The 27,585-nt window shown below is 63.3% G+C and overlaps 1 protein-coding gene across 5 annotated transcripts in view; it reads left to right on the top strand.

Annotated features, from left to right (window-relative positions):
* The window catches only part of KIF21B (kinesin family member 21B), a 42,562-nt gene extending 16,024 nt beyond the window's left edge, over positions 1–26,538 (top strand). Inside the window, exons 7-35 of one of the 5 annotated variants that reach the window (XM_032466851.1) lie at positions 4–119; positions 573–768; positions 1,794–1,983; positions 2,645–2,708; positions 2,781–2,981; positions 3,323–3,404; positions 3,738–3,837; positions 4,548–4,739; positions 6,411–6,610; positions 9,574–9,681; positions 10,175–10,243; positions 10,599–10,831; positions 10,984–11,131; positions 11,238–11,432; positions 11,522–11,623; positions 11,878–12,043; positions 12,225–12,276; positions 12,452–12,509; positions 13,215–13,420; positions 13,505–13,579; positions 15,089–15,199; positions 16,765–16,803; positions 18,390–18,526; positions 19,356–19,536; positions 19,756–19,920; positions 20,150–20,267; positions 21,100–21,270; positions 21,634–21,833; positions 22,866–26,538. In XM_032466851.1, the coding sequence (XP_032322742.1) occupies positions 4–119; positions 573–768; positions 1,794–1,983; positions 2,645–2,708; positions 2,781–2,981; positions 3,323–3,404; positions 3,738–3,837; positions 4,548–4,739; positions 6,411–6,610; positions 9,574–9,681; positions 10,175–10,243; positions 10,599–10,831; positions 10,984–11,131; positions 11,238–11,432; positions 11,522–11,623; positions 11,878–12,043; positions 12,225–12,276; positions 12,452–12,509; positions 13,215–13,420; positions 13,505–13,579; positions 15,089–15,199; positions 16,765–16,803; positions 18,390–18,526; positions 19,356–19,536; positions 19,756–19,920; positions 20,150–20,267; positions 21,100–21,270; positions 21,634–21,833; positions 22,866–22,920 (3,930 nt within the window). In that variant the 3' untranslated portion in view covers positions 22,921–26,538. Of the gene's footprint in view, positions 1–3; positions 120–572; positions 769–1,793; positions 1,984–2,644; positions 2,709–2,780; positions 2,982–3,322; positions 3,405–3,737; positions 3,838–4,547; positions 4,740–6,410; positions 6,611–9,573; positions 9,682–10,174; positions 10,244–10,598; positions 10,832–10,959; positions 11,132–11,237; positions 11,433–11,521; positions 11,624–11,877; positions 12,044–12,224; positions 12,277–12,451; positions 12,510–13,214; positions 13,421–13,504; positions 13,580–15,088; positions 15,200–16,764; positions 16,804–18,389; positions 18,527–19,355; positions 19,537–19,755; positions 19,921–20,149; positions 20,268–21,099; positions 21,271–21,633; positions 21,834–22,255; positions 22,400–22,865 lie in introns of those variants that run through there. The other 4 variants (XM_032466849.1, XM_032466848.1, XM_032466852.1 and 1 more) reach the window with 4 other exon arrangements.
* Positions 26,539–27,585: the final 1,047 nt, after the last annotated feature.

Here is a 27,585-nt window from a genome sequence, read left to right as displayed (position 1 = left end):
CAGCTGGCCTTGGGCAACGTGATCAGCGCCTTGGGGGACCAGAGCAAGAAAGTGGTGCACGTGCCCTACAGGGACTCCAAGCTCACCCGGCTCCTCCAGGACTCACTGGGCGGCAACAGGTACCCTACCGACATCGGGGCGAGGAGTGGGGTGAGGGCTGCTGGGGCACAGGGATGGGACACTGGGGCGTGAAGGACCGCGGACAGGAGGCTCTCCCGCCCCTGAAGGCTTGCCGTGACCGTCGGTCAGTGTGGGGGGCTTCAGTTTCCCTGTCGGCACACCAGGGAGGGACGGTCCTGAAGGAAGCGCTGGAGCCCAGGAGAGGCAGGGCCATGGTTCTGGCCGTGGCACAGCACGGCCTCCCCGCCTCACTAGCCGCCCTCGCCGCGGTTACTACGGTTGGAGTGGACACCGAGGCCGGGTGGTCCTGATCCCCACCTCCCAGGTTCTGCCCTGGGGCCTGCCCAGGTCCCTGGGGCCTCCGGGCACTGAGGAGCAGAAGTCTGCTCTGAGGTGATGCTTCTGGGGCTGCCCTCGCTCCATCTGTCACCCCCCCCCCCCGCACCGTCCAGCCAGACCATCATGATCGCCTGCGTGAGCCCCTCGGACCGTGACTTCATGGAGACGCTGAACACACTCAAGTACGCCAACCGGGCTCGTAACATCAAGAACAAGGTGGTGGTGAACCAGGACAAGACCAGCCAGCAGATCAGCGCGCTGCGGGCTGAGATCGCGCGCCTGCAGATGGAGCTGATGGAGTACAAGGCGGTGAGCAGGCCCATCCCCTCCCCGCCTGGCCGCACCGCTCGGGGGCATCACTGCACGCCAGCCCTGGCGTGGAGTGTGGGGCTCACCTGCTGACTCGCACACAGATCTCACGCACAGGGCAGGCACTCTGTGCGGGGGTCTCCCGTCTGCTGAATCTGCCGTGTTGGGCCAGATGAGACCCCTAGGCTGCAGCACAGAGTGAGGACAGCTGATGGATCACGCGAGGGGCCCAGGGTGCAGGGGGGCTGCTGCAGGGGAGAGGGCTGGCCCTAGTTGCTCAGGGAGGGCCTCTCGGAGGAAGGGGCCTTCTGTGTGGATTTTGAGGAACAAATGAGGAACCAGCAGAAGGAAGTGGGACAGGCATCCTCGGATGCCGACAAGCCCCGTGCAAAGGAACAGAGGTGGGAAAGCCGAGGGCCTCTAGGGAGGTGTCCTGTTCCGTATGACTAAGGCAGAAGTCACCAGCCAGGGCCCCCGGCCCAAACCTGGCATGCAAGTTGGTTTTGGTTTGACTTGCCGTTTGTTTTAAAAGTATGCAACGTAGTTGTCAACCTTTCTGAAAGTTAGGGAGTTTCAGTTTTTCTTTAGAAACTTGAAGTTCTAACAACGTATGCTACCAAGTTGGCTGGAGTGGCCCAGTGCTGCCCCTTTCAGACTGAGTGTGACTTTGTTTGCTGCAGTCCCTACCACCCCCTGTCGCTTACACCTCGACCTACTCATTTATGCCAGCTGCCTGGGCCCTTCGGGTTTTGACCCTTGGGTTAGTGTTTTTGGAGACAGGAAAGTGATCATTAGCAAAGGAGGTTGAGTGAGGCAGTGGTGGCCTGGAGGGGCTGGTCACATAATTTGGACTTTTTGTTGTCATGCGGGCCGGGGTAAGGGTTCTGAGCATCTGGAGACGGGAAACCAGGGCAGGAGAGCCTGGCAGGGCTGTTATGGCAAGGGAGAGGCCTGGGCAGTAGCTGGGGCAGAGCATCGTCACCGCTCTCCACTCTTGACCGCTCTCCGCCCGCCCCTCCTCCCAGGGCAAGAGGGTGATGGGGGAGGACGGCACCGAGGGCTACAGTGACCTGTTCCGGGAGAACGCCATGCTGCAGAAGGAGAACGCGGCGCTGCGCCTGCGAGTGAAGGCCATGCAGGAGGCCATCGACGCCATCAACAACCGTGTCACACACCTCATGAGCCAGGAGGCCAACCTGCTTCTGGCCAAGGCCGGTGAGTGGGCTGCACCGCGCCTGCCCAGAGCACCGGTGGGCTGGGCCCTCTCCCGCCAGTCAGCTCCCAGGGTATGCTGTGACCACAGCCTCCACGAACAGGCACTAGGCCAGTGGAAGGTGACAGTCCTCGCTCGCTAAGCCCCCGTCCCTCATCCCCTCTATCCTCAGGAGCCTCGGTGGGCAGCGTGTGGCACACCTCCTTGCTCAGGACGCTCGCTCCGAGTCTGAATATCTGTGCGTGCATGTGTGCTCTTGTGCATGCGTGTGCACACACACTTCTTTTTCTCTGTAAATGCGACCATATGTGTTGTCCTAGGACCTCCTCTTCACTCGGCACTATGCTTCAGGAATCCTTCCCTGTTAAAACACATAAACCTACTTAATTCTCTTAAGCCACGCAGTGCTCCACATGTGATGGTGGTGAATGATTTATGTAACAGCCGCTCCTGGCGGGCACTTGCTTGCTTCTAACCCCGCTGTTCCCAGCAGCGCTTGTGCATATCCACGTGCAGACGCGGCCCTGTTTGGCAGAGGTCCCTTCCTGGAGAGGACCCGGTGTGCTGCCCTGTTGGAGGCACAGGCACCAGGCAGCAGCCTGCAGCTGAAGGGCGCCACTGCGCTCGCGTTCTGACCGCCCCTCCTCCCCACCCTTCCTTCAGGAGACGGCAACGAGGCCATCGGTGCTCTGATCCAAAACTACATCCGGGAGATTGAGGAGCTGCGGTGAGTGAGCCCCAACGCGGGACCCGTGGGGGCCGAGGCAGTGCCGCTCACCTGACACCACACCCCCTGCAGGACCAAGCTCCTGGAGAGCGAGGCCATGAACGAGTCCCTGCGTCGCAGCCTCTCCAGGGCCTCGGCCAGGGGCCCCTACTCCCTGGGTGCATCCCCGGTCGCCCCAGCCAGCTCCATGGAGGATGCCTCTGAGGTCATCCGCAGGGCCAAGCAGGACCTGGAGCGGCTCAAGAAGAAGGAGGTCAGGCAGCGGAGAAAGAGGTGAGGGGAGGCTCCCCAGGGCAGGCCCCCAGACCCTGCCACCTGTGCACAGCACTCACCTGGGGTGCCCTGGGGACTCACTGAGCGGGCCTACCTTTTGGACAGAAGCCTCCCACCTCTCTCTGATGCAGTGCTCTCCTCCAAGGGGAGGGAGGGTGGAGTCCCCCAGCGTTAATTCTGGGCTGGGGGCTAGGGAAGAGCGGTAGGTCTCTGCAGAGCAGGGACGAGACACTGCTATCCCCCACCCCCCTCCTGTTCCCTCTCCTGTCCCCCCCACCGCCCTGCCCACACATTTAAGGCATGGGAGTCCCCTAACTTGCCCACCCTTCACTCCTGGGCAGCCCAGAGAAGGAGGCCTTCAAAAAGAGGGCGAAAATCCAACAGGAAAACAGCGAGGAGACCGATGAGAATGAGGCTGAGGAGGTGAGGGACCTCCACCCCCTCATGCTACCCCCGTTCCTGCTGCGGTGGGGGCCCCCACTGACATCCTTGTACAGGGAGGGGAAGGGGCTGGGCCAGCCTCCAGGTGATCTTTGAGTCTCCTGGCATCTCTGGTCTCCACGGTGATGTCCATCCCGTAGCCCCTCACCCCGAATGGTGATGTGGGTGGGAGGCTCCCCCAGAGGGGCTCTGGCTAGGCTGCTGGAGAGTGGGGGGCTCTCCCAGGAGGGAGGGTGAACGGAGGGCCCCCACCATGCCTCACCCCCGACGCCCTGAGTGCGGAGGGCCAGCCGCCCTGATGGTGCCTGTGCCCAGGAGGACGAGGAGCAAGAGGAGAGCGGCTGTGAGGACGAGGACGAGGACTCAGGCAGCGAGGAGAGCCTGGTGGACTCGGACTCGGACCCCGAGGAGAAGGGTGTGTGCTCCTGGGGGGGGTACGTGGGGCTGCTGCTGTCCACGCCCAGAGACACTGCTCAGGGCAGTGGATGTCTGGGGCCCGGAACTCAGGTGGGAAACCAGTGACAGTAGGAACAACAGGGATGCAAACCCTCACTGGTGCCTGGTGTGCCTGGCCCTGAGCTAGCTCAGCCTGCACGTGCCCCACCCTCCCCATCCTCACGGCCATCCTGGGCAGAGGTGTTAGGATCCCTCCCTTTGTCACCATTGAAGAGGCTGGTGACCTCCCCCAGCGTGGCAGATGCAGAGCTCAGCCTTGGACCTAGGTCCGGCTGGCCCGAAGCCCACTCCTCTAATCAGGACACGTGCACCTCAGCTCGGCCCTGCCTCCACTTTGGCCCCAGAGTCCTGCAGCTGCTCTGGGTCCTCTCCCTCCTTCACCTGCGCTGGCTCCCAGGCTGTGCACAGTGGGTGGGCATCGGGCTCTGGCACAGCAGGGGGGGGTGAGACGCCTGATCCTCACCCACCTCCTGGGCCCGACTCTGCACGTCCAAGGCTGCTCTTTAAAGGTGCCACCCCCACCCCCTGCAGCACCTGCCCACCGTGGGCCGTGTCATTTCCTCTCGCCGCTGGTCACTGGCTGGTGGCAGCTGGCCAGGGGAAGTCCCGGCCCCCTCCACCTGGCCCCTGGCCCCGGGGGCCGGGTCCAGCCTGTCTCTGCTCCTGCAGAAGTGAACTACCAGGCGGACCTGGCCGACCTGACCTGCGAGATCGAAATCAAGCAGAAGCTGATTGACGAGCTGGAGAACAGCCAGCGGCGGCTGCAGACGCTCAAGCACCAGTACGAGGAGAAGCTGATCCTGCTGCAGAACAAGATCCGGGACACGCAACTGGAGCGCGACCGCGTGCTGCAGAACCTCAGTGAGGCCCCGCCCACCCAGCCACCCGAGGCCCCGCCCACCCGAGGCCCAGCCCCGCTCCATGAGGCCCCTCCTCCCGGGTCCCGTCCCCTTTCCCAAGGCCCCGCTCCATCCAAAGCCCTGCTGTGGGCAAGGCCTTCTGACCTTGGACTGTGCTCTTCCTCCCACAGTCAGAAAGTTCTTGTGTCCAACCCTAGTCCCTGTGCTGAACTCTCAGTTTATTGTTACTATTTTTACCAGAACCTTAATTATTAGAATCCTTTCTGTCCCCAGGCTCACGAACGCAACCCTCCTCAGCTCCTTCCCCTGAATTGGCCCTGGGGTATTTCCTTTGAGCCCGTTCACAAACCCGCTTCTCCCAGGCTGTCATCCTACACGGCTCTCAGCCCACTCGTTCATTCCTGCCTTCCCTCATTCATTCACGGACTCAACAACCTTTGTTGAATGCGTCTTATAGAGCGGACGCTGATCTGGATGCTAGAGATACTGGGGTTTGTGTTCTGCTGAGGACAGACAGACATAAATAGGAGAAACAGCAGATTCTATAGTATGTCTGCTGGGATAGGCATTACGAAAAAATGCAGCCGGGAAGAGGAACAGGGCATGTGGGGGAGGGGGTAGGAGCGTTAAAGAGGATGGTCATGGGAGAGTTTGCTGAGAAGCTGACATCAGAGCTAGAGCTCAGAGGAGGTAAGATAGTGCTGGAGCCAAACGAGTGTGGGGAAGAGCACTGCAGGAAGAGGGAACAGAAGATGCCAAGGCCCCGAGGCAGGCATGTGCCTGGCAGGTTGGCAGAATGATGAGGGGGCAGATGGCTGGAGCACACTGAGGGGACAGAAGCAGCAGAGGAGATCAGAGGAGTGTGGGACCAGGAGTGTCAGCCATTTGAAGGACATTTGTCTTATTCTCCATGGGAGACGGAAGAGTGGAGTTTTGAGGGACAGGATGTAAGCTTTAAAAGCATTTTGACAAGATCACTCTGGCTGCTGTGTGGGGAACGAGAGTGGAAGTTGAGCGCAGTTAGGAAACTGCTGTAAAGGTCCTGGTGGGAGAGGGTTTGGCCTGGAGGTGGTGAGAGGTGGATACATTGTGAGGGTGGAGACAAGGCTTTGTTGGTTGATTGGTGGGGAATTCAGAGAGGGCAGCCAAGGGTATCTCCAGGGACGAGCTTCAGGAAGGACGTGATGGTGGACACGAGATGGTGAGGGCATGGGCACTGGGAGGTGGGTCAGCCCCTGTTTGCCACTTCGGTTGGACGTGCATGTGGAGATGCAGTTCAGGTAGGAAAGGCCAAGTGTGGAGAACCAGTTTGCTCCTTCTGCCCGAGCTCACGTCACTCTGGCTTCTCCTGCCCACTCTTCCCCTTCCCCCTGCCCCAGCCCTTTCCTCCAGTCACGGATCAGAACTGAGCCAGTGGGAAGTCCCCGGGACCCTCACCAGGGGCTCAGAGCTCTCAAGATGAAAACACCCCATCACGGTCCCTCAGAGTATCGCAGTGGGAAAGGCCTTGGTCCCTTCTAGTCTGAGCACCGCCCCCTCCCGGGTTCACATGGAGGGACAGGCAGTGGAGGGTTCGAGCCTGGAGCCCGGGCCACCTGCGGCATCTGAGCCCACAGCGGCCCAGTCGCCAGACACAGGCCGTGGTGCCGACTGCTGCCCCCGCCGCGCACAGGTACCATGGAGTGCTACACGGAGGAGAAGGCCAACAAGATCAAGGCCGACTACGAGAAGAGGCTGCGGGAGATGAACCGCGACCTGCAGAAGCTGCAGGCCGCACAGAAGGAGCACGCGCGGCTGCTCAAGAACCAGTCTCGCTACGAGAGGGAGCTGAAGAAGCTACAGGCCGAGGTGGCCGAGATGAAGAAGGCCAAGGTGGGTGCCGGGGCTCGGCGGGGGTGACGCCCAGGTCGGGGCTGGGGGCAGGGGCGGGTGACATCAAGGTGGTGGCTGGGGGCGGGGCCACGATGAAGGAGGCCAAGGTAGGGGAGATGGGCTGGGGGACAATGTAGTTTCAGAACCCACTTTCTTGTTAAAAATAATCATCACTGTCAGTGAGGATGGTAATCTTGACACACGGTGTTGCCTGGTTCAGCCCCGTCCCGGCCCCGGACACTGTCTTAGCCAGGGTGTCGTCAGGGTGAAACCACTGTCAGGGCCCAACTCTTCACTGCTCCTGGGTCTATGCCGCCGTTGCTAATGATAACAACAACAACAACAACAACAACAACAACAACAACACCTGTGACCATTGTGGGGATGCTTGCTGTGGCTTTAGGCCAGTTGCCCAGCACCATGACCACATCCAGTCCCCAGGAGAAGCTCGGGAAGGAAGCTCTGGTGTGGTCCCCACGTTGCATGTGGGAAGCTGGGGCTCAGAGCGGGTCCAGCCCCTTAGAGCAGCGCTGGGACTCACTCTGTTCGCTGCCTCGCTTTTCTACTTGCCGGGGCTCCGGGCACTCGAGTCTGGCTCCTGGGTCTCCCGCCTCCGTGTCAGGCAGGCTCTCATTCTCGCCCAGGCCCTCGGGTTCATTCTCCCTTTGTGTCCTCCACCCCCCTGGGTTCCTGCCCAGGCCCTGCCCACCCCCATGTACCCCGCCCTCCACAGCCCTGGGCTAGGCCCTGCGGCAGGACCCCAGAGAGCTGTGGAGGGCTGGCCTTGGGAACGGCCCCCGCAGAGGGGATCACCCGGTGCTCTTGGGGCTGATGGGCTTGAGTCATCGCTGACTGGGCTGGTGTTGACCAGTGTGCAGAGGAGAGAGGCTACAGAGTGATGTAGACTCTGAGTGGTGGACCCTCAGCCATCTGGCGCAGCCACCTATCCTGGGCAGACTCTGTCCCCAACCAGCCTGGGCCACATGTCCAGGGCCCCATCAGCCTGGCCAGGTGGAGAAGGGCCCGTCCTGCTGTGCCCAGACTAGCCGTTCTGCGCTGGCCGCTAGGGGGCCTTTTGCCAGTGGACCACATCTGTAGGTGCTGCGACAGGGCTGCAGGACAACACGGGGTGGTGGTGGGGGCTTGGGTCAGCGGGCGCCCTCTGGCGGCAGGAGGGAGGGACGGGGCCTTGGTCGTCCCCACTTGGGGTCTATGTGCCCTGCAGATCCTGGAGCAGTTCTGGGGGGTCTGCCAGCATCCACAGTCTGTCTCCCTGGAGACTCCCTGGCTAATGCCTCTCACGGTGGCCCCGGCAGTGCTGGCCATCTGCTATCTCAGTAGGAGGTGACCCTACGGTACAGCCTTATGAGGGAGGACCATCTCTGAAGCCTGGAAAAATAATGTAATAATGCTCAGGATGTGTGTGAAGAACAGAGGGTCCCTATGTGTTCCTGGGTTTCAGTGTCAGCCTGCTTGGCCCTTCAGCCGGGGACCGGCTTTGCCCAGCTCACTGCGCTTTTGTGAGCCTGGGAAAGAGGCTGAAAAGAATATACTTGGGCCGTCCCAGGATCTCTGTCGGATGGACAGAAGCCAAGCTGGATGCCCTGAGAGCCAGTGCCCGAGACCCTGCTGCCACAGTTCAGGGCCAGGCCCTGCAGTTACACAGGTGTCCTAGGGAGAGGGGGCATGTCTTCTGCACACCTCAGGACAGCGCCGGCCTCAGGCACTGTGCCGCCACGTGCCTGGAATGTATCTACCCGTCCTGAGACCACCACCCCTGTGATGACCTTGGCAGGGCTCAGCCACCCATGCAGAGCTGGGCAGACAGATGGGCCTTTGTCCAGAAAGATGCATCCCTCCCTGGGAGGCCCCCAGCCCATACCCCGGAAGAGGGCCACCGTCTGGATGTGCACGCAGCTCTCAGTGTGTGGATTCAGGTCCAGTCCTAGCTGACACCTCACTTGCTCTCATCGTCCCCAGCCCTTTGGGGGAACATTCAGCCTGGACCCCAGAGGCCAGCAGCAGGGAGCCCTCCTCCTCTCTGCAGATCCCCCCAACAGAGCATGCCTCCTGGGGGAGGAGCCAACGCACTCACCAGGCCCCCCCCCCCAGGTCGTTTCTCCTCCCTACTGACCTGGGGCAGCCTGCTGACATTCCCGGGGTGTCGGAGGCCTCAGTGGCAGAGGAGGGACCACCTGCACCTGATTCTCATGCCACTGTCATGTGAGAGGAGTCTGACCCCTGTGCACTGTGCACTCTGTGCCCTGGGTACTGGGACGTGAGGGTCAGGGGGGCGGCTCCCCATAAGGCCAGGTCACCTCTGGCCACACCACACTGGTGGTGCTCTCTGTGCCTCTGGCCAGGCCTCTGAGAACTTGGCTCCAGGACCTGTGCTCGGTGGCCAGCTCTGCTCTGACCTGCAGTGATGCCGTCCCTGTGGCCGTGCTAGGAACTGAGGCAAAATGACCTGGGCTAGAAGTCTGGCCACTTGTTACTTTAAGTCACTTTGTCTCACTGAAGCTCATTCCTCATTTATAAAGCGGGAGCGATCACGCCTCTCTTGTATGATTATCATGAGAACGGGGCCTGGCGTGGACCGTGGTCTCAATAAACGATGCTGGTTTTTATTGTCGTCACCGTGAGCCTGGCCTGGGCATGTGCAGGTCAGCAGCTCAGCTGTGGGTGGGAGAGAGGTCAGGTTCCATCTGGGTGGGCCTCCAGCCCCTCAGGCCAGTCCTAGGATGGCTGGACTAGGCAGTGGCTTTGGGTGAGGGCCACCAGGAGCTGCGACATTCAGAGCAGTGGAGGCCGTGGTGGGACCCGGCAGGGTGGCCGCACCGGCACAGCCGGGCTGGCAGTGGGGCCGCTCCTGGCGGTCAGTTGTCCAGGCTTGGGGGCAGCTCCAGCCCCCACTGATGAGGCTGTGGGCACCCACCGCTCCTGCCACCCCTCTGCCGTCCCAGGTGGCCCTGATGAAGCAGATGCGGGAGGAGCAGCAGCGGCGGCGGCTTGTAGAGACCAAGAGGAACCGGGAGATCGCTCAGCTCAAGAAGGAGCAGCGGCGACAGGAGGTGAGGGGTGGCCTTGAGGACCCCCGGGTCCCCAGGGTCTCTGTGCCCCAGGCCTCAGCTCCTGCCGCCCCGAGCGGTGACAGGCGATGGTCCGATGCCGAAGGGCAGGACCCCTGCAGGCCCTGGTGCAGCCCCCTGTGGTTCAGAGCAGGGCCTGGAGCCCAGCTCAGGGCAGGGAGCTGCCAGGTCCCCAGCAGGCCCATGCAAGGGTGTACAGCTTCCAGCCCTGCAGAGAGGCCCCCGCCCTCTGGTCCAGGGCTCCCCGCCCAAAGTGGGGAGAAGAGGCCGGGAGACTAGTTCTTGTGCAGAAAGGGGCCCACATGGTGGCCTCGGGGAAAGGCCATTATGCCCTTTTCCAACGAGTTTTGGCTGCACGCGGGTTGCCCCGAAAGCCACACCCTCACACGCAGAGCCGGCCAGGCCTTCCCAGCCCAGCCCGTGCAGACCCGGCTCAGGGCCCGAGTGTGGACCCCACCTCTTCTCCCACCCACAGTTTCAGATCCGGGCTCTGGAGTCCCAGAAGCGGCAGCAGGAAATAGTCCTGAGGAGGAAAACCCAGGAGGTGAGCTCGGCCCCTCCCCTGCGGCCCGCCATGTCCCCTCTCCTGGGGGCGCCCCGTGGCCCTGGCTCCCCCCTCACTTCGTGCTCTGACTCTGGGTGGCCTGTCTCGGCAGGAGAGCTTAGGCCCCAGGGGCAGGCTGCTGGCGCTGGTCCAAATGCCTGAGATGTTCGTTTTAAAAGAGGGAAGTCTCCTTTGTGTTCATTTCCCATCCAAGACCCCTTGGCCCTTTCTCAGTCCCAAACCCAAGCCAGGACGGAGCAGCCCCCATCTCCTGCCTGCCAGGCACCCTCAAGCTGGGCCTTTCTGTGGGCTCCGGGGCACCCTGCTCACCAGGCCCCCTCCTCTGGGCCCCCAGGTTTCTGCACTGAGGCGCCTGACCAAGCCCATGTCTGAGCGGGTGGCGGGGCGAGTGGGCCTGAAGCCGCCTATGCTGGACTCCGGGGCTGAGGTGTCGGCCAGCACCACCTCGTCCGAGGCCGAGTCGGGGGCCCGCTCCGTCTCCAGCATCGTGCGTCAGTGGGACCGCAAAATGGGCCACTTCTTGGGGAACCACCCCACGCCTGCTGTGCCTGGCACCCGCCCTCCCAGGTGAGGCAGTGGGGGCACCTGGCCCATGGGGGCAGGCCCAGGGAGAGGCAAGCTCCAGGGTCCCCTCGGCCGTCAGCTCTGGGTCAGGGGCTCCACGCAGTTGCCGAGACTGAGGATGGTCCTGCCAGGACCCCTTGGCCTTGGTCCCTCAGAAAGAAGTTCCAGAAGAAGGGGGCCAGCCAGAGCTTCAGCAAGGCTGCCAGGCTGAAGTGGCAGTCCCTGGAGCGGAGAATCATCGACATCGTCATGCAGAGGATGACCATCGTCAACCTGGAGGCCGACATGGAGCGGCTCATCAAGGTGGGCTGCCGCCCCCTTCCCGTCTCCTCCCTCCGCCTGGAGCCCCTCTGGGAGCTGCGCGCAGGGGCGGGGCCGGCGGCACCCTGAGGCCTCCTCCCTCCCCCAGAAAAGGGAGGAGCTGTTCCTCCTGCAGGAGGCGCTGCGGAGGAAGCGGGAAAGGCTGCAGGCCGAGAGCCCGGAGGAGGAGAAGGGGCTGCAGGAGCTGGCGGAGGAGATCGAGGTGCTGGCCGCCAACATCGACTACATCAATGACAGCATTGGTGACTGCCAGGCCACCATCGTGCAGCTGGAGGAGACCAAGGTGCCCGTGGGCCGGCCAGGCGGGGGCGGCGGGCGCCTGGGCAGGTGGGGCCGTCCTGGTGACACAGGCCCTCTGCCTCCCCGTCCCAGGAGGAGCTGGACTCCACAGACACGTCGGTGGTCATCAGCTCCTGCTCGCTGGCTGAAGCCCGTCTCCTGCTGGACAACTTCCTGAAGGCGTCCATCGACAAGGTGGGCTGGCATCAACATGTGCATTTTGGGGAGAGGATTCAGCCCGTTTGGGGAGTGTGTCCCGCAGCGTGAGTGTGGGGAAGGTGAAGGGGGCTGGGGTGCCTCTCCAGTCTGTGGCAGGCACAGGTGAGGTCTGGGGACTAGTGGGGGGCCCCCCAAGTGTCTTGGGAGCAGATCTGGGGAGGGCAGTGATGGGGTCCCCACAGCCCCAAGCTGAGCTAAGGTAACCCCAGAGCTTGCCCCCCCCACCACAGGGGCTGCAGGTGGCTCAGAAGGAGGCCCAGATCCGGCTGCTGGAAGGCCGGCTGAGGCAGACAGACATAGCGGGCTCCTCCCAGAACCACCAGCTGCTGGACGCCCTGCGGGAGAAGGCGGAGGCCCACCCTGAGCTGCAGGCCCTCATCTACAATGTGCAGCAGGGTACGGGGCGGGGCGGCGCTCGGGGCGTGGGCCCCCAGGGCTCCCTGCCTCCGGCCCTGCAGACCCTTTCCTCCCCAGGCTCCCCAGAGGCCCTGTCTGATCCCAGAGGGTGAGGGGGGAAGGGAGGCCGTCCCCTCCCGCTCGCACGCTGTGGGGCCTCACCCCTCCACTCCCTCCGCAGAGAACGGCTACGCCAGCACAGATGAGGAGGTGTCCGAGTTCTCGGAGGGGAGGTGAGTTTCCAGGGCGGGAGTGAGTGGTGGGCTCGCAGCTGTGCGGGGGTCTGGGGCGAGGGGATGCTGTAGGGTCCCGGGGCTGGGGGCTCTCTGGGACTCACAAGTCCAAGTCCCAGGGAGCCAGGACGCTTGCTGCCAGCATCCTGACCCCCCAACCCTGTTTCCTCCTTAGCTTCTCCCAGTCGTTCACTATGAAAGGCTCTACCAGCCATGACGATTTCAAGTTCAAGGTGAGCCCCACAGAAGGTGGGCAGGGGCCCCCCGCAGCCTGGTCTCTGCCTTCCTGTGGCTCTGCTCTCACCCCCAGCCCCAACCCAGCATTGCCTCCAGCTGGGACGCAGGTGCAAGAAGGGTCTAACCTGGAGCTGTGGTGCTGCCCAGATGTGTGACCTGTGACAGCCCAGTCACTGTGAAGAGGGTGGAGTGATGTCACCTTAGCCAGAGGCCCCACTTTCAGAAACCTCCCTCTTCCCCACCCTAGACTCTGCCTCCCGCTGAGTCAGAGGCTGACCCTAGATGTCTGGTATCCTGCGTGCAGATAACTGATTCAACAGTGAGGGGGTCTGCCTGACGTGGAGGGAGGGGTTACAAGGCTAGACTGAACCAAGAAATGGTTTACTAAAGGGAGAAGGGGGAAGCCTGTGGACTGGGAACAGTGAATTGGGCACAGCTTCTGGGTAAACTGATCAGCTGGTGAAGCAGAGGTCAGCCAGGGCATACTGTTCACAACGTGCAGATCAGGGCGGAGAAGACCTTCCTGTTGGTTTGGACACAGCAGGGGCCTGGAGAGACAGTCTGGGGGTGTCTGCCTGGCCCTTCCCTCAGCCCTTCTGCCTCGGGCAGGTGGCACGTCTCCCCCGTGGGAAGTTCCCCAGCTCCCCCTTCTGTGCGGTCCTGTCCGGGCCAGTGGGCCCACTCAGCCCTTCCTACCCCAGGGGGAGCCCACGCTGTCTGCCCAGATGAAGGCCGTGTCGGCCGAGTGCCTGGGCCCCCCGCTGGACGCCTCCACCAAGAACATCACCAAGTCCCTGGCCTCCCTGGTGGAGATCAAAGAGGACGGAGTGGGCTTCTCCGTCCGAGACCCCTACTACCGGGACAAGGTCTCGCGGACCATCAGCCTGCCCACCAGAGGGAGCACTTTGTAAGGAGGGGGCCAAGCTGGGGGTGGGGCCTGCGGGGGGGAGCCAGGAGGTGGGCCTGGGCCTTACTGGACCCTCCGTTCCAGCCCCCGGCAGTCTCGAGGCGCCGAGACGTCCCCGCTGACCCGGAGGAAGTCTTACGACCGAGGGCAGCCCATCAGGTGAGGGCGAGCTCCAGACCCTGTGGCAGGGTCGCTGCCCACCCAGTCCCAGGCGCGGGACGCCTGCTGTAGACCGCCGTGGACACTTTCATCTGGGCCCGCTCAGCTCCCCCACTGGCCCCTTCCCCACTTTGTCAGCCACAGTTCAGGTCCCCCCTGAGCTGGGGACCAAGCCTGCTGCTGAAACCTGCTGACTGCTGGGAGCTCAGTGTGGGCAGCTTTGCAGTGGCCTGGACTGGCCATTGGACCGATGTGCTTCTGCCCCAGTCATGGCCACCGGTCCTTTCAGGGACTTGTCACGTGGGCAGAGTTAGAAGGGAAGGACAGCCAGGAGGTGACACAGAGCCGTGGCAGGTCCCCAGCCAGCCAGCCTCTCAGGGCCCCATGGGCTTCTGCAGGTCTCCAGATGCCTCTCCAGCTCATCTAGACCTTCAGAGCTGTTTGGTGTCCTCGCCGGGTCCCACAGAGAAGCAGGAGAAGGACAGGGCTCAGGTGCCCCCTTGCGCCTTCTGTGGCGGCGGAGGGCTTGCCCCCATCCCTCTCTCCTGTCGCCGAGCCCGGGCTCATGGCTTGCAAACGGGCCTCCGGTGGGAGGAGCCGAATGACCTCTGTGCACCTGGGGCCCCTCAGGCCATCCCGTCACCCTGGAGCATGCTGAATTTGTGGTTGGGGGCAATGTAGGCTGAACTCACGATGACTGTCCAGGGGAGGGAGGATTCGGCTGAACCTGAGGACAGCTGTGCCAGGAGAGGGGCCGCGGTAACGGACGGGGCAGGGCCGTGAGGTCTGGGACTCCCCCCGCCCCCACCGTCGGGTCCCGCTCTTGGCAGCACTGCGGTTCCTGAGTCACTGAGCACTGACTTAGTGGTCCTGAGCCACTAAGGCGGGACAGGGCTGGGCCTCGGGGCCGCAGCGTTCTCGTCAGCCCATCACGGGGGTTTCTGTTTACGGACACCTTGTCTAAAAGGTGTCGTTACTCCATTCACACTGGCCTCACAGCCAACAGCGCAAGGACTCACGCCTGAACAAAGCTCCTCTCACATGCACTTTCTCCAAAAATCACTCCCGGCTTCCCGGAGCTCAGGAAACCACAGCCCTGCAGCACCATTTCAGCCTGACATCACCAACAAAGGGCACAAAAGTACACCCAGCGCGGCGCTAAGCAGACTGTGGGAAGGCTGCGTGTGTGCAGCGGGCGGCGGGCGGCGCCCCTCTGGGCCTCCGCCGGAGCGCGTGCACTTGGGGACTCAAGTTCTCGCTGCTGTCCTCATGTGTGCAAACAACCAGGAAAGCCCTTGGCACTGTTTTGGGGTCACTAGTAGGCTGTAGTGAGCAGGTGAATTCCCAGACCCACGGAGAAGGAGGACTGACTGTGAAAAGCAGCCCCCAGGGGCTGGGCGGCAGCCGGGCTGAGGGAGAACCTGCCCCGCGCGCCAGACAGCGACACAGACGGCCGCGCTGAGGTGCGGGTGCTAACAGATGCTGCCCTGTGTCCCGCCCGCCTGCCAGGTCCACAGATGGGTTCACACCCCCCTCATCCCCTCCTACTCGGCCCCGCAACGACCGAAACGTCTTCTCTCGTCTCACCAGTAATCAGAGCCAAGGATCAGCACTGGACAAGTAAGAGTCAGGGGCCAGGGATGGGGCGGGGGCGCTGAGGGGACAGGGAGCCTGCGGGCTGGTCCTTGCCGCAGGCAGGTGGGGCGGCGGGCAGACCCTGGCCTCGCTGTTCTGGACCCTCTCGCGGCACCTGTGCCCTTTCTGTGCTGAGCGAGGACCCTGCCATGCCCCGGGCGTGCCGGGACTGCAGGAGAGGCAGGAGGGGAGCCCCGGGACTGGGGCTGGGCAGCTGGGGCAGGGGAGGCCATGCACGTTGGGCACCTCGGGGGCCTCCCAAAACTGCCCCTGAATCCTCCTGTGGACTCTAATTCCTCTCCGAAGCCCCTTCAGCTTCAACTTGCCTTCTCCTCACTAACGCTGCGACCAGGCCCCAGTGCCCTCGTGAACCGTCCCTGCAGGAGACCCTGTCCCCTCCACATGGTGGGGCCAGCCCACCCCTCCTGACCCTCCCACTGGGCACTCACCCGCACACTGATGCTCATCGCCCCCGCGCTGCTCTGGGCTAGCACACGTGATTTCACGTGAACTGCAAACCAGCCTCGAGGGTCGGGTTCCGTGTTTTGCAGAGGAGCTGAGGCCCAGAGAGGCCCCAGGGTCCACCCAGAGGAGGCCCACCTGGGCCCAGACCAGAGCTCTGACTCGCGCCGGCTCCGGTCCTGACGGCGGGGCTCTGCCTGTGGGGGGCCTGGCCCGCCGTGTGTTCCTTCCTGTGCTCCCCACACTGCTGGGGCCCCTGCCCCTCCAGCTCTCTGCAGCCCCAGAGGGCTCCCCTCAGCTCTAACGGCTTCTCAGTCCTTTTAGATGGGGGATGGTGCTGTCTTTTGGGGGAGCCCAGGCTGCAAAGTGCTGGTCCTTGGGCCTGGCGCCTGACGTCAGCCCCTCCCCTTGCTGGGTCAAAACGTTGCTCCTTCCACGAACCTGCCTTGAAGGAGGAGAGCACCAGGCCCCCCCCACACCAGCCAGGGCCCCCCACACCAGCCAGGGCCCCCCACACCAGCCAGGCTGTCCCCCTGCCACCCAGGCCCTCCCACACCAGCCAGGGCTCCCCCAACCCCTTGACAGTTGTCAGGTCCCTCTCAGCAGCACTGGGTAGGACTTTAGCATCCCAGCCCTGGGATGTCCAGACCTCCGCCCTGTCCAGGGGCCAGGTGTCAGGAACCATGTGTGGGCAGAGCCAGCTCCTGGGCACAGTCCCAGCAGCTCCCAGGGACAGTGGGCTTGGTGACCAGCAAGTCCTTGAGGAACAGCTGGGAGAGACTAGCGCCCTAGGAGGGTGGGAGCAGGCACAGTGTTGCTCGGAGGGGGCAGGGTGCCCCCCAGCTTGTGCGGTGAGGCAGCCAGGGCCTGGGACCGGCGAGGCTCCGCCCCAGCCCCCTGTTAGCCAAGGGGCGCCCCCAGCTCCCAGGCCAGTCCCCTCCTCTCCCACTGTCCCTCCGGCCTCCCCGTCTCCTCTCTCCGCTCCCCTTGCAGAGATAACCGCCCTCTGACCTCCCCGCACTGCTGCCGCCTCTGCTCCCTCGTGTGTGTTCCCCTCCCCCCTAATCCAGCTAATTTTCTGCCCCCAGGTCTGATGACAGCGACTCCTCTTTGTCGGAGGTCCTGAGGTACACACAGAATGGCTCATCCTCTGTCTCCCCCCCGCCCCCTGCACCCTGTCCTCAGCATGCGGCCCCCTCCTCTCGTGGCCCCACCTCGTCCCTGGTTCCTCCCTCTTGGGGGGTGCTGCGTGGCCTCTGACTGCACCAGGCTGGAGCTGGGGGTTTGGGGGGAGGCATGGCTGTGGGTCGTTTGCTGGGGGCTCTGGGGGGTGCTCCGGAGCCTGGAGGCCGGGCCGGGCTGAGCTCTGCCGAGGGGGGATCCACCAGTCCGCCGTGCTCGGCATCCTTGCTTTTACTCAGTTGTGTCCTTGGGCACCTCCCAACCTGGGCTCTGAGTGAGGAGTGCCCCTGCCCACTTGTCCTGGCCTGTGGCCCTCTCCCCGCAGCCCACTCCACGCAGCCCCCCAACTCGAGGAGTACGTCCCAGCACCTAGGGGGCCTGAGCCCCTACTGGGAGAGGGCCACCCTCCACTGAGGGCTCCCAGCGCTGCTCACCGTTCCCTGGCCTGGGGTGGCGCTTCTGTGACCCTCCCACCGCAGCAAGCCTGCCACCCTCCTCCCCGGCCTCTCCATCAGAGGAGGGTTTTCCTGTTAACATGCCATCTTCCCACAGCTGTCCTAGGTGCCTTCCCAGCCACATAGCTGGGCCCAAACCAGCATCGGAACTGAGGGGCTGGGGTGGGGCGGCATGGGGGGCCGTCCGTGTGTGTGCGACGCTGGGGGGCAGCTGGACCTCTCTGACCGCTGACCTCGGGGTGGGCCAGCTGAGTCTGGACGCAGGAGCTCTGGGAAGCCACTGGCGGGACATCGGTCATTTCAGATGCTCTCGGCCACGGTGTCACTGTCAGGGTCAGCCCTCTCTTTGGAAAGAGCTAGGAAAGTAGGACATATTTTCAGGCCTGGACTTGCCCAGCCAGGGCCTTGTTCCCAAAGGCCTCCCTGAGAAACAGAGCCTCATCCTCAGGCCCTCCCGCTCAGGGGAAGCCTGCTCGCCACCCTGAGTGTTCGTGGGGAGGGGGGCCGCTCTGGGTCCTGTAGTCTCGTTTCTCAGAGGGGCCCAGATGTCTTCCCCAGAGCCGAGGAGGGGTCCCTGGGAGGACTTAGCCCTTTGTAACGGCAGTCACAGGCCTGACCGTGCTGGTCCCAAAAGGCCGTGGGGTGGGGTGCATGCCTGCGTGTGCGGCTCTCTGCGTGGGCGTGGCAGCCTGAGCGCCCTCTTTCTGCATCCCGCGCCTCCCCCTGGGGCAGCCGAGGCAGCAGAGGCGCCCCTTCCAGCTCGCGTCTCTGCCTGCTCTGCCGGGCCCTGGAAGCACATGTGTCTCAGGTCTAGGTCAGGCCAGCATCGGAGGGGACCTCCCTGAGGGTGGGGTCCACATGCTCTGATTCTTCCGGTGGTGCCTGGGGGGCTTGCTCCCAGAAGTGCTCAGCATGGCGCCAGGAAGGCTGCTGGACCACAGGCCCCTGCCCGCGCAGCCCTCAGGCCTTGGGGGCTGTGGCTGGGGTGCCCGGAGCCTCCTGCACCTGCCCTATGCCCCTCTGCCTGGCCATAGTCCCCGGGCTGACAGGCGCCTCTCTCCCTCTCTCCCGGGAAGGGGCACCATCATCCCTGTGGGAGGAGCCAAGGGCGCGCGGACGGCCCCGCTGCAGTGTGTCTCCATGGCCGAGGGCCACACCAAGCCCATCCTCTGCCTGGACGCCACGGACGAGCTGCTCTTCACAGGGTCCAAAGGTGGGTGGAGCCCAGACCTGCCAGGTAGGGTCAGGGCCTCCCCCTTCCCTCCTGGTCCCTTCACCAGAGTGGGCTGCCCAGGAGATGTGAACACAGCTACCCGGCTGGAGTGTGGGGGGTCGGCTGGCTCACTGCCTGCCAGGGCTCAGGGATCCCCTCCACGGGTACCCTCAGAGCTGGCCGTAGGGGCTCCGTCCAGCTCCTCCTTTCAGAGCTGCCTCGGACACTCCAGGGAGCTTGTCAGGTGCCGCCCCCTGTCTGCTCACCTTGGCCCCGAGCACCAGGCCCCCAGCCCCCCCATGCCCCCCAGCACTGATGGCCACGCAGCACAAGTCTACAAAGCTACCATTCCTTAGTCACAACAACGAAGTCAGAGAACATCACCAGCAGACGCAGCAGCTGGGTGGTAGACACGCTGGCAGAGAAACGGGAAATGCTATCTACACCTGCGTGGCGGGAGGGAGACAGCTGTCAGTCTAGGTCAGATTGGTCGATTCCAAGTTTTCCCCCTAAAGTTTGCTTACCACCGTTCATTAACTTGGTCAGCTGTTAGCAGGTAGGGATTCTGCCCCGGCCCCTCCCCTCGGCCGTGCCCACAGAACTCTGGCGTTTTGAGGCGCTTGCCTAAGAAACCTAGTCTGAAGTCCTGCGTCTCTGTGCACACACACTGCGCCACGGGAGCAGGCACAAGCATGTTTCTCTCCCCCAGACCTGGAGCCCCTTCCTCTGGGCATCCCTGGACCACCTCTCACAGCCTTGGTGGCCCCAGTGGGTGGAGGGACAGGCATTCCCGGCCCCCTGAGGTGACAGGACACTGGCCGTCTTACAGACCGCAGCTGTAAGGTGTGGAACTTGGTCACGGGGCAGGAGATCGTTGCTCTGAAGGGCCACCCCAACAACGTGGTCTCCATCAAGTACTGCAGCCACTCTGGGCTCGTGTTCTCTGTGTCCACCTCCTACATCAAGGTGTGGGACATCCGGGACTCGGCCAAGTGCATCCGGACCCTCACGTAAGTTCCCCGGCCTGGCTTGCAGCGGCGGGCTGAGCGGAGCTTGCCCCCTGGTCCCACCCTCATGGGACCAGGAACCTGCAGGCGCAGCGTGGCTCCTGTCCATCTGTTGGGGAAGGCTTCTTGGCAGAAGCGGGCCATCAGTTCTGTGTGGCTTTGCCAGGTGTCCTGGCCTCTGCTGACGCCTTGACCTCTGACCCTGCGTCTCCCTCGCGGCAGGTCCTCAGGCCAGGTGGTCTCAGGTGATGCCTGTGCCGCGGCGTCCACCCGCAGCATCACCAGCGCCCAGGGGGAGCACCAGGTCAACCAGATCGCCCTCAGCCCCTCGGGCACCATGCTGTATGCCGCCTCGGGAAACGCCGTCCGCATCTGGGAGCTCAGCAGGTCAGGGAGGGGCCAGGGGAGGGACACAGGACTTGGGGGGGGGTGCCCCAGGGCTGGCAGGACCCAGGCTGCTCCGCTGAGCCCCCAGGATACAGGCGGCTGGTGTCTGGGTCTCCGTCCTGCTCCAAGGGGGATGGACCCTGGCTGGGTATTCACGCCACGTCAGACCCCCCCAGCCCCGCTCTGGGGTCCCCCGATCCACCTCCCCGCTTGGACCTCCCTGCCACAGATTCCAGCCCATCGGCAAGCTGACTGGCCACATTGGCCCTGTGATGTGCCTGACGGTCACCCAGACCGCCAGCCAGCACGACCTGGTAGTGACCGGCTCCAAGGACCACTATGTTAAGGTACCGAGAAGACCTTGACCTCAAGGCCCGGCAGGGCTGGGGGTCCATTCTCACAGTTCTCGCTCTCTCCCCACCTCATCCTTCCCCCTCCGTTGCCTTGGGAGCAGTCGTGACAAATAATGAGACTTCTAGGAATTTATGCTAAAAAGTTACTCCCAAGGATCAGGAAGGTGTGCGCGGAAAGCCGAGATTTCAGCGGTGTTTTGTAAATGGTGGAAAGGGGAACGAACCCAAACGTCTAAGGCCAGAGTAACAGTCGAGTAAATGAGGGAAAACCCACAGAACGGGTTGCAGTGCGACTCACTGCGTGGCAGACGTCACAAAACCCACAGGGCACAGGCAGCCCGGATCCTCTTTCTTCCTGATCGCGTCGTTAGAAACGCGCGTTCAGGGTCAGAAGCTGGGAAGGAGCAGATGAAAAAGGAAAGAGAGGATGGTGGGATTACGATGAATGCTTTTGTTTAAAGTACAGGCAGTGTCATATTTATTTATTGTAAAATTTTCTGTTCTGTGTGTTTTAGTGGAAGGACTGGGGATTGAAGCCAGGACCGCGTGCCTGCTAAGCGCGCTCCACCACCAAGCTCTCCCCTCCCCTATAAAGTAAAAAAATTCGGCAGGAGGCTCTTACTCCAAGCCCTCCCTTGTCCACCGCAGCCCTGTGTTGCCTGCGGGTCTCCCCTGTGCTAACCTCAGTCAGTCTCCCCGCCTCCCCAGGTAGCCCCCTCCCTCCACCTGGTGTGCGGCCCTGGGGACTGGCCACGCGCAAGACCCAGGGTGGGTGGGCGGCCTGGCGGCCCCTCCCCGGACTCCTCCTCCCGCCCTCCCTCCGCAGATGTTCGAGCTGGGCGAGTGCGTGTCAGGCACCGTGGGCCCCACGCACAACTTTGAGCCCCCGCACTACGACGGCATCGAGTGTCTGGCCATCCAGGGGGACGTCCTGTTCAGCGGCTCCCGAGACAACGGCATCAAGAAGTGGGACCTGGAACAGCAGGAGCTCGTGCAGGTGTGGGGGGTGGGGGGCAGGGGGAGGCGGCCCTCAGGCAGGGCCTGGGACCCTGCGTCCTGGGCCAGAGCCCCCCAAGCCGGTCTGTTCTGCACCCTCTTTCCCTCTGGGTTCACCCCACTGGCCGGCAGGCTCTCCTGACTCCACCTTCACACAGCGGCTCTCGGGAAGGGTCTGACTGTGGAGCCCAGCTGACCCCGAGGAGGGCCGAAGGCTTCTCCGCAGGTGCAGGGTCTCAGGTCCGAGCCTGGGAGAGGGGTGCAAGGACCCGTCTCTGGGCCCTGTGGCCCCTGTGCAGCTCAGTGCGGCCTGCCTGCCGGGGGCTCCCCCACTCCCCGCCCTCACGGCTGGCTCCCCCCACAGCAAATCCCCACCGCGCACAAGGACTGGGTGTGCGCCCTGGCCTTCGTCCCGGGACGCCCCATGCTGCTGAGCGCCTGCCGTGCAGGCGTCATCAAGGTATGGAACGTGGACAACTTCACACCCATCGGCGAGATCAAGGGCCACGACAGCCCCATCAACGCCATCTGCACCAACGCCCGGCACGTCTTTACCGCCTCCAGGTGGGTGCTGGGTGGGCACAGGGCTCTGCTCTGGTGCCCCCACCCCCCCAGCCCGGGCAGGGCCCCCCAGGCCCAGGCGACGGAGCCCACCCCTCCCCAGGCGCCCCCGGCCTGCGCGCCAGCCTTCCCGGAGCGCCCACCGGGCATGGGGGCAGGGGCGGTGCTGGGCCCCAGGCCGGGACTGACCCCCCCACCCCCCGCCCCATCTCACCCAGCAGTCCTGACCCCTGACCAGGAGTCTCAGACCGCAGAGCAGTCCTGCCACCCCAGGCCCCCTGCCTCCAGCCCCAGCTCTGGGCCCGTACACGGGCGCCCAGGCCCTCTGTCCCTTGGGCAGCTGCTCAGGGGGTCTCTTCTTTTTCCTTCTTGTCCCCACTGTGTCCCTTCTCTCCGCCCCCTCCCTCCGCCTCTCTCCCCCACAGTGACTGCCGGGTAAAGCTGTGGAATTACGTCCCTGGACTCACCCCCTGCCTTCCTCGCCGAGTCCTGGCCATAAAGGGCCGAGCCACCACCATGCCCTGACCTCCCCCTCCTCCCCCCAACGTCCGCCCCCCTCCTCTTTCAGCCTCCCCCTCTCCTTTCCCCTCTTTCTCCGCTTCGATCTGAGCTGCTTCTTCACGGTACGAGATTGTTTTACTCCCCCTCCCTTCTTTCCCTCCACATCCTGCCTGCTCCCCCCGCCCCCCAGAGGTTGCCCTGCCTGGCCCTCTTCCTTCTGAGCATGAATGGGGGACAGACCCCCCAGGAGAAGGGTGCCCGGGGCAGAGGGCAGAGGGGCAGCATTCAGGCCTGGACAGGACAAAACAAAGTAGCAACAACAGAGAAAACCCGCGATGAGAATCCTACTGGGGCCTGGATGACAGGCCTGCCCACTGCCCGGCACCCCTCCACCCTGCAGCCACCCCGGCCCTGAGCATCGCTTGCCCCAGCCCAGCGCTGCCTGGCGAGTGGGATACCCAGGCCCTCCTTCACTGGTGGGCAGCCAGCCGGGCCCACTTCAGGAGCTGACCAGTCCTTTCTTGCTCACCCCAGTGACCTGACGGTGAAGTTCTGGACTGCCCGGCGCTTACCCAGCGGCACCCGCTAGAAGTGAGGTCAGAGGGCCGCCCGACCCTCCACCCAGCAGCCTGGACAGCGCGGAGAGGAAGCTGGGGCCAGAGGCCCCTCTGCTGCTCCCCGGCCTCTCCCCAGCCTCCTCACAGGGTACTGTCCACCCCCTCCTTGGGGACAGGGAGGTCGGGAGGAAATTAAGCTGTGAAGCCAAAGGGCGTTTCCCGTCGTCTCTCTCCCCTCCACCCCTGGCCTCGGTTTTCTCTTGCTGAGCTGGCCATGCCCTTATTCCAGCCTTTGGCCCAGGGCAGGGCCTGTAGGGGAGGTGAGGCAGCCCCCCCACCGTGTTCCTCAGACGTGCAGGCCTCCCCTGCCTCCCCTGGTCCAGCCACTGCACCTGCCTCTGAGCCCAAAAAGATAGCCCTCAGGTAACCGTGGAAACCAGGTGTCGGCAGCTGGGCGTGCAGCTGGCCTTCAGCCCCTCGGCCACCGGTAGCCACTCCCCGAGGACCCCAGTGCTCCCCTGGGCCCCTTTCTGATGGGACCACAGTGGAGCTGCTGTAGCGCCTCCTTTGGGGAGATGAGCAGGATACTTCAGTGGTTTAACTTATTTATTTTCACTTTTGCTGTTGCCTCCTGGAAACTGACTTGAAGTTTCTTCCCACATCTTCTTTCCCTCCGCTCTTGGGGGCCAGGAGTCCCAAAGGGGGTCCTACTCCCGCCCTCCAGGGCTGCCCCTCCATTTGCTCTGCTCTGCAGCCCGGGCCTGCCCCCCTCCTTGCCCTGGAGACCACTCGAGTGCCCCGACTCTGGCCGCCTGCTGTGTCAGTGCCTTCCTCCGTTGGGGCTGGCACCCTTCCTGGGCAGCCTTACACCAGCCATGCCCGCAGTGCCACATGTGTCTTCTCACCACGGGGTCTCCTGCCCACGGCCCCCGCATCCCAGAGCCGGGGCCCCACTGCCAGAGCCCTGCGTGGGCCACGTAGGAAGCAGCTCAGAGGCCCGTCCACCATGACGTGGCTTGGATGGTGCACCCGGCCCCGCCCCTCCCCAGCCCCCTGCATCTCACCCCAACCAGGCAGAGCCCCTAGCTTCTTTCTCTGGTTTCTCCGGAGATGCGTTTTCAAGCCTTGACCGGCACAGGGAATGGGGCTCTCCCTTTAGGAGATCAGCGGAGGGAGGGACTTCACTGAGTTTCTTTGGGACTGTGGACTCCCAGCTCCAGAGACTTTGTTAAGTCCGCCTTCCAGCGGCAGGCGGGGCCCGGGAGGGAGCACGCTGTGCCTGCCCCTCCCCCGCCCTGACCTGTCCGCCTGCTTTTCCGATGGTTAACTGGTCTTGTGCTTCCCGGCCTTTCTGGGCGCCGGGAGCCACGGCTCTGTTTAGAGGACACGGTGACCTGGGTCTTCCGGAGGTGGCCCTGGGCTCTGCCCTCAGTGACCCTCCCTCCGCGGCAGGGCACTGAGCCTGCCCTGCGGGGCCCCAGCGCGTGGGCACCTGGCACACAGGGCAGAGGGAGGAACACGGCCTGTCCCCCTGCCCAGAGCTGCCCCTCAGGCTAAGAAAGTCGTCCTGCTGTGAGGGGCCCCTGCTTGATGTGGGGGTGAAGTCTGAGCGAGCCATTGTGCTGCAGGAATGTGCCTGGAGCTTGGGACAGTCTGTTTTTGGGACTGGAGGCCCCTCCTACTCGGCCATCCTGGGGGTGCCAGGAGCTCCCTCCGCCGCTCAGAAAAGAGTGTGAGCCTCCCTCACCCCTCTCCCTCTCCGCTCCCGTGGGAAGCTTCAATCTTGCAACCTGGAAAGAATTGTCTGCATGACTGTTTACAAACTGTAGAAACACAAAAGACTGGCTGCCCAGCCTGGGGCGACCGGATCGGCTGGACCGTAGCTGCAGGGTCTGTTGCAGCCCGAGAGGTGCCCGGCATCCTTGCCCGCTGCCTGCTGTTTCTGCTGGGCCAGCTACCTCATGGTGGGGCCAGCTCTGCTGTCCAGGAGAAGCACTGACTCTGAACTTGAAGTCTTGGGAGCCACCCCAGCTGTGCTCCAGAGCGCTGAGGTCTGCCTGCTCCCTCAGGGACGTTGGGGATCGTGGTTGGGGGCAGGCCCCCGGCACCCCTCACTGCACAAGCACCCTAATGTCAGAAGCACAAAATGGTGGTGATTTGAGCACAATGCAGGGCTGGCGGCAGGCAACCTGGACAAACCAGCCCAGGAGGCCCCCCCCAAGACAGGCTCTGTCCTACGTAGACTGAGGGTGCCCACGCCAGGCCGCCCTGCTCAGACGGGGCTTGGCCCGAGGCCTGTCCTCCCCGAAGGCTGGCCCTGCAGGCAGGCTGCGCAGGAGGGCAGGGGGCCCAGGAGTGCTGCCCTCTTAACCCCGCAGGCCCAGGTCTCTACCTGAGCCCAGGCGCATCCCAGCCCCGGGAGCCTAGCGAGCCTGCACCCACATCCCGGCTCCCGGGTTGAGCCCCGTGCAAGCGCTGAGGTGTCCTCCGTCCCCACTGCCTGCGGCCTCTCGGCACGGCCCTGTGCCAACCTCTGTCCTCAGTGTTAACCAGGTCAGTGTTGTCGTCCCTTTTGGGGCCTGACCCCTCGAAGGCAGCACTTGGAGTTGACCCGGGAGCGTGCCGAGGAAGGAGAGAGGTGGAGAGGCAGAGGCCAGCACACCCGCACCTTTGAGGTGGTCAGAGTGCCAATTCTCCCTCGGGAGGGGACAGCTGTGGATCTGTGAGGGGCTCCCTGCCCACCCACCGTGGCCGCAGTGTAGCCTAGGAAATCTTGCGCCCTCTGTTGTCCAGTCCCGCTGCAGTTTAAAGCACAAACCACCGTAGGGAAGACTGTCCCCGGGACCTTCTCACACCGCCCAGTTCGGTGGAGTTGCAGATTCCTGCCCTCTCCCGTGGCAAGGCCCGTGTTCCCGGGGTGCCCGAAGCAGTCTAGGCTGGATGCGGGCTCACCCCTGGTCGTCCAGCCACGGCCTGTGCCCGGTGTGCTCACCGGCTTGCTGTGGGCAGGGCCTGCCTGCAAGAACCCTGAGCTCCTTTCTGCCGAGCGGCTGAAACCCAGTGTCTGCCTCTTTGCCACCCAGCCAGGAAACTGCATGCTGCTCCCAGCTTGGCGAGGCCTCCTGCTCTGGGCTCAGGAGCTAGGGCATGGCCAGTGCCCCCCTACGGCCCTCCTGGGCCTGGCCCTCCTCTCCTGGCTCCCAGACCCTTCCCTGCCCTCTGATGTGCAAGGATAGAGTTACAGGGGAAGTTCTGTTTTCCCTAAGGCATCTTTGTGCTGTTCCCCCACTTCAGCGCTCAGATGAGCTCCCAGCCCCCCCCCACACCCCAGTCCAGCCCTTTGAACTGCTGTCCCGAGGGCCTTGCAGGGCCTTGTTTGAAGAGCCACGGGTCAGAGAGGAACCCTGACGGGAAGCCCTGCCCTGCCCACCAGCTCTCTTCTAGCTGTCTCCTGCCCAGGCGCAGGCTTCGTCTGGCTCACGCCCCTCCTCCGGGTGGGTCGCACAGGTGTGCAGATATTTTGTACCTCCGCCGATGATTGTACATAGTGTAGGAAAGTTATTTAAGCCTCATGCTGTACATTTCTGTTCCCAGACCGGATGTGTGTGTTCTGAGAAACTGTCATAAATAAAACATGAGTGACCGCTGTCTGTGGTGTGACTCTGAGACCTTGGGCTGGTGGCCCTTCCCCGGGCAGGGGCCAGTGGCGGGCGGGGCAGGCTCGGAGCGCCCTCACTGAGGAAGTGTGTCGAGGGAGCTGCGATCCCTCTGGCCTCGTGGTGTCACCTCCCGGGACAGGTGTGGAGCTGGAGGCATGGCACCAGTGTTTCCTGGTCACCTGCTCCATCCCAGACATGGTTCCAGGCATCGCTCTTTGGGTTTTCACTACCTGTGTGACAGGTGGGTTTGCACTTTCTGAAATGAGGAAAGTCTCAGCGAGGGAACCCCTAACTCAGCTAAGGGCGGAGTTAAGATTGGCTCCCAGACCAGCCCGACCGAACCCGCACCATTCCTGTCACGAGCATGGCAGTGCCTGCTCGCAGGTGGGTGGGCACCGTGCGGGGTGCACACCAGACACGGGGTCCCTCCCTCGCCACTTAGGGGGAGGAGACACATACAGGATGGTCACACAAAGAAACCGCTCCAATGCGGGCGCCATGTTTGTTTCCAGATCAGTGCTTCCCAGTCTTAAAACCTCACACTCCCCTCCTCCCCAGTGCCCTGAAAATCTCTGTTCTATTAACCCTGCTATTTAAAATTTTTTTTCTTTGTTTTTGTTTGGTTTTGGGGGTTTTGGGGGGGATGTAATTAGGTTTATTTATTTTTGAATTTAACTGGAGGTACTGGGGATCGAACCCATGACCTCCTGCATTTTAAGCATGCGCTCTACAACTGAGCTGTACCCTCCCGTAACCCCACTATTTTAACATAAAAATATCTTGAAGTCTATGAGATGCTGAGCAGCCCTGTAAGGAGCTCCTCACCCGGGAGACACAGAGCTGTTCCTATAAACTGAAGCCAGAGCGAGCCTCGTGCCTGGAACTCACTGCACTCCATCATCGCCCTGTTCTTCAGGAATCAGTGACGCTCATGTAAGTAAATCAGGATCCTGCTTGAGCATCCTCCGTGTTCCCAAGGCCCTCGTGGTGCCGCCAGCCCCACATGAGATCTGCATGCGATGACCTTCCAGGCTCAGA

The sequence above is a fragment of the Camelus ferus genome, chromosome 23 (assembly GCF_009834535.1).
Source record: "Camelus ferus isolate YT-003-E chromosome 23, BCGSAC_Cfer_1.0, whole genome shotgun sequence".
Classification (NCBI taxonomy): Eukaryota; Metazoa; Chordata; class Mammalia; order Artiodactyla; family Camelidae; genus Camelus; species Camelus ferus.
This window is presented reverse-complemented; position numbering and strand designations above follow the sequence as displayed.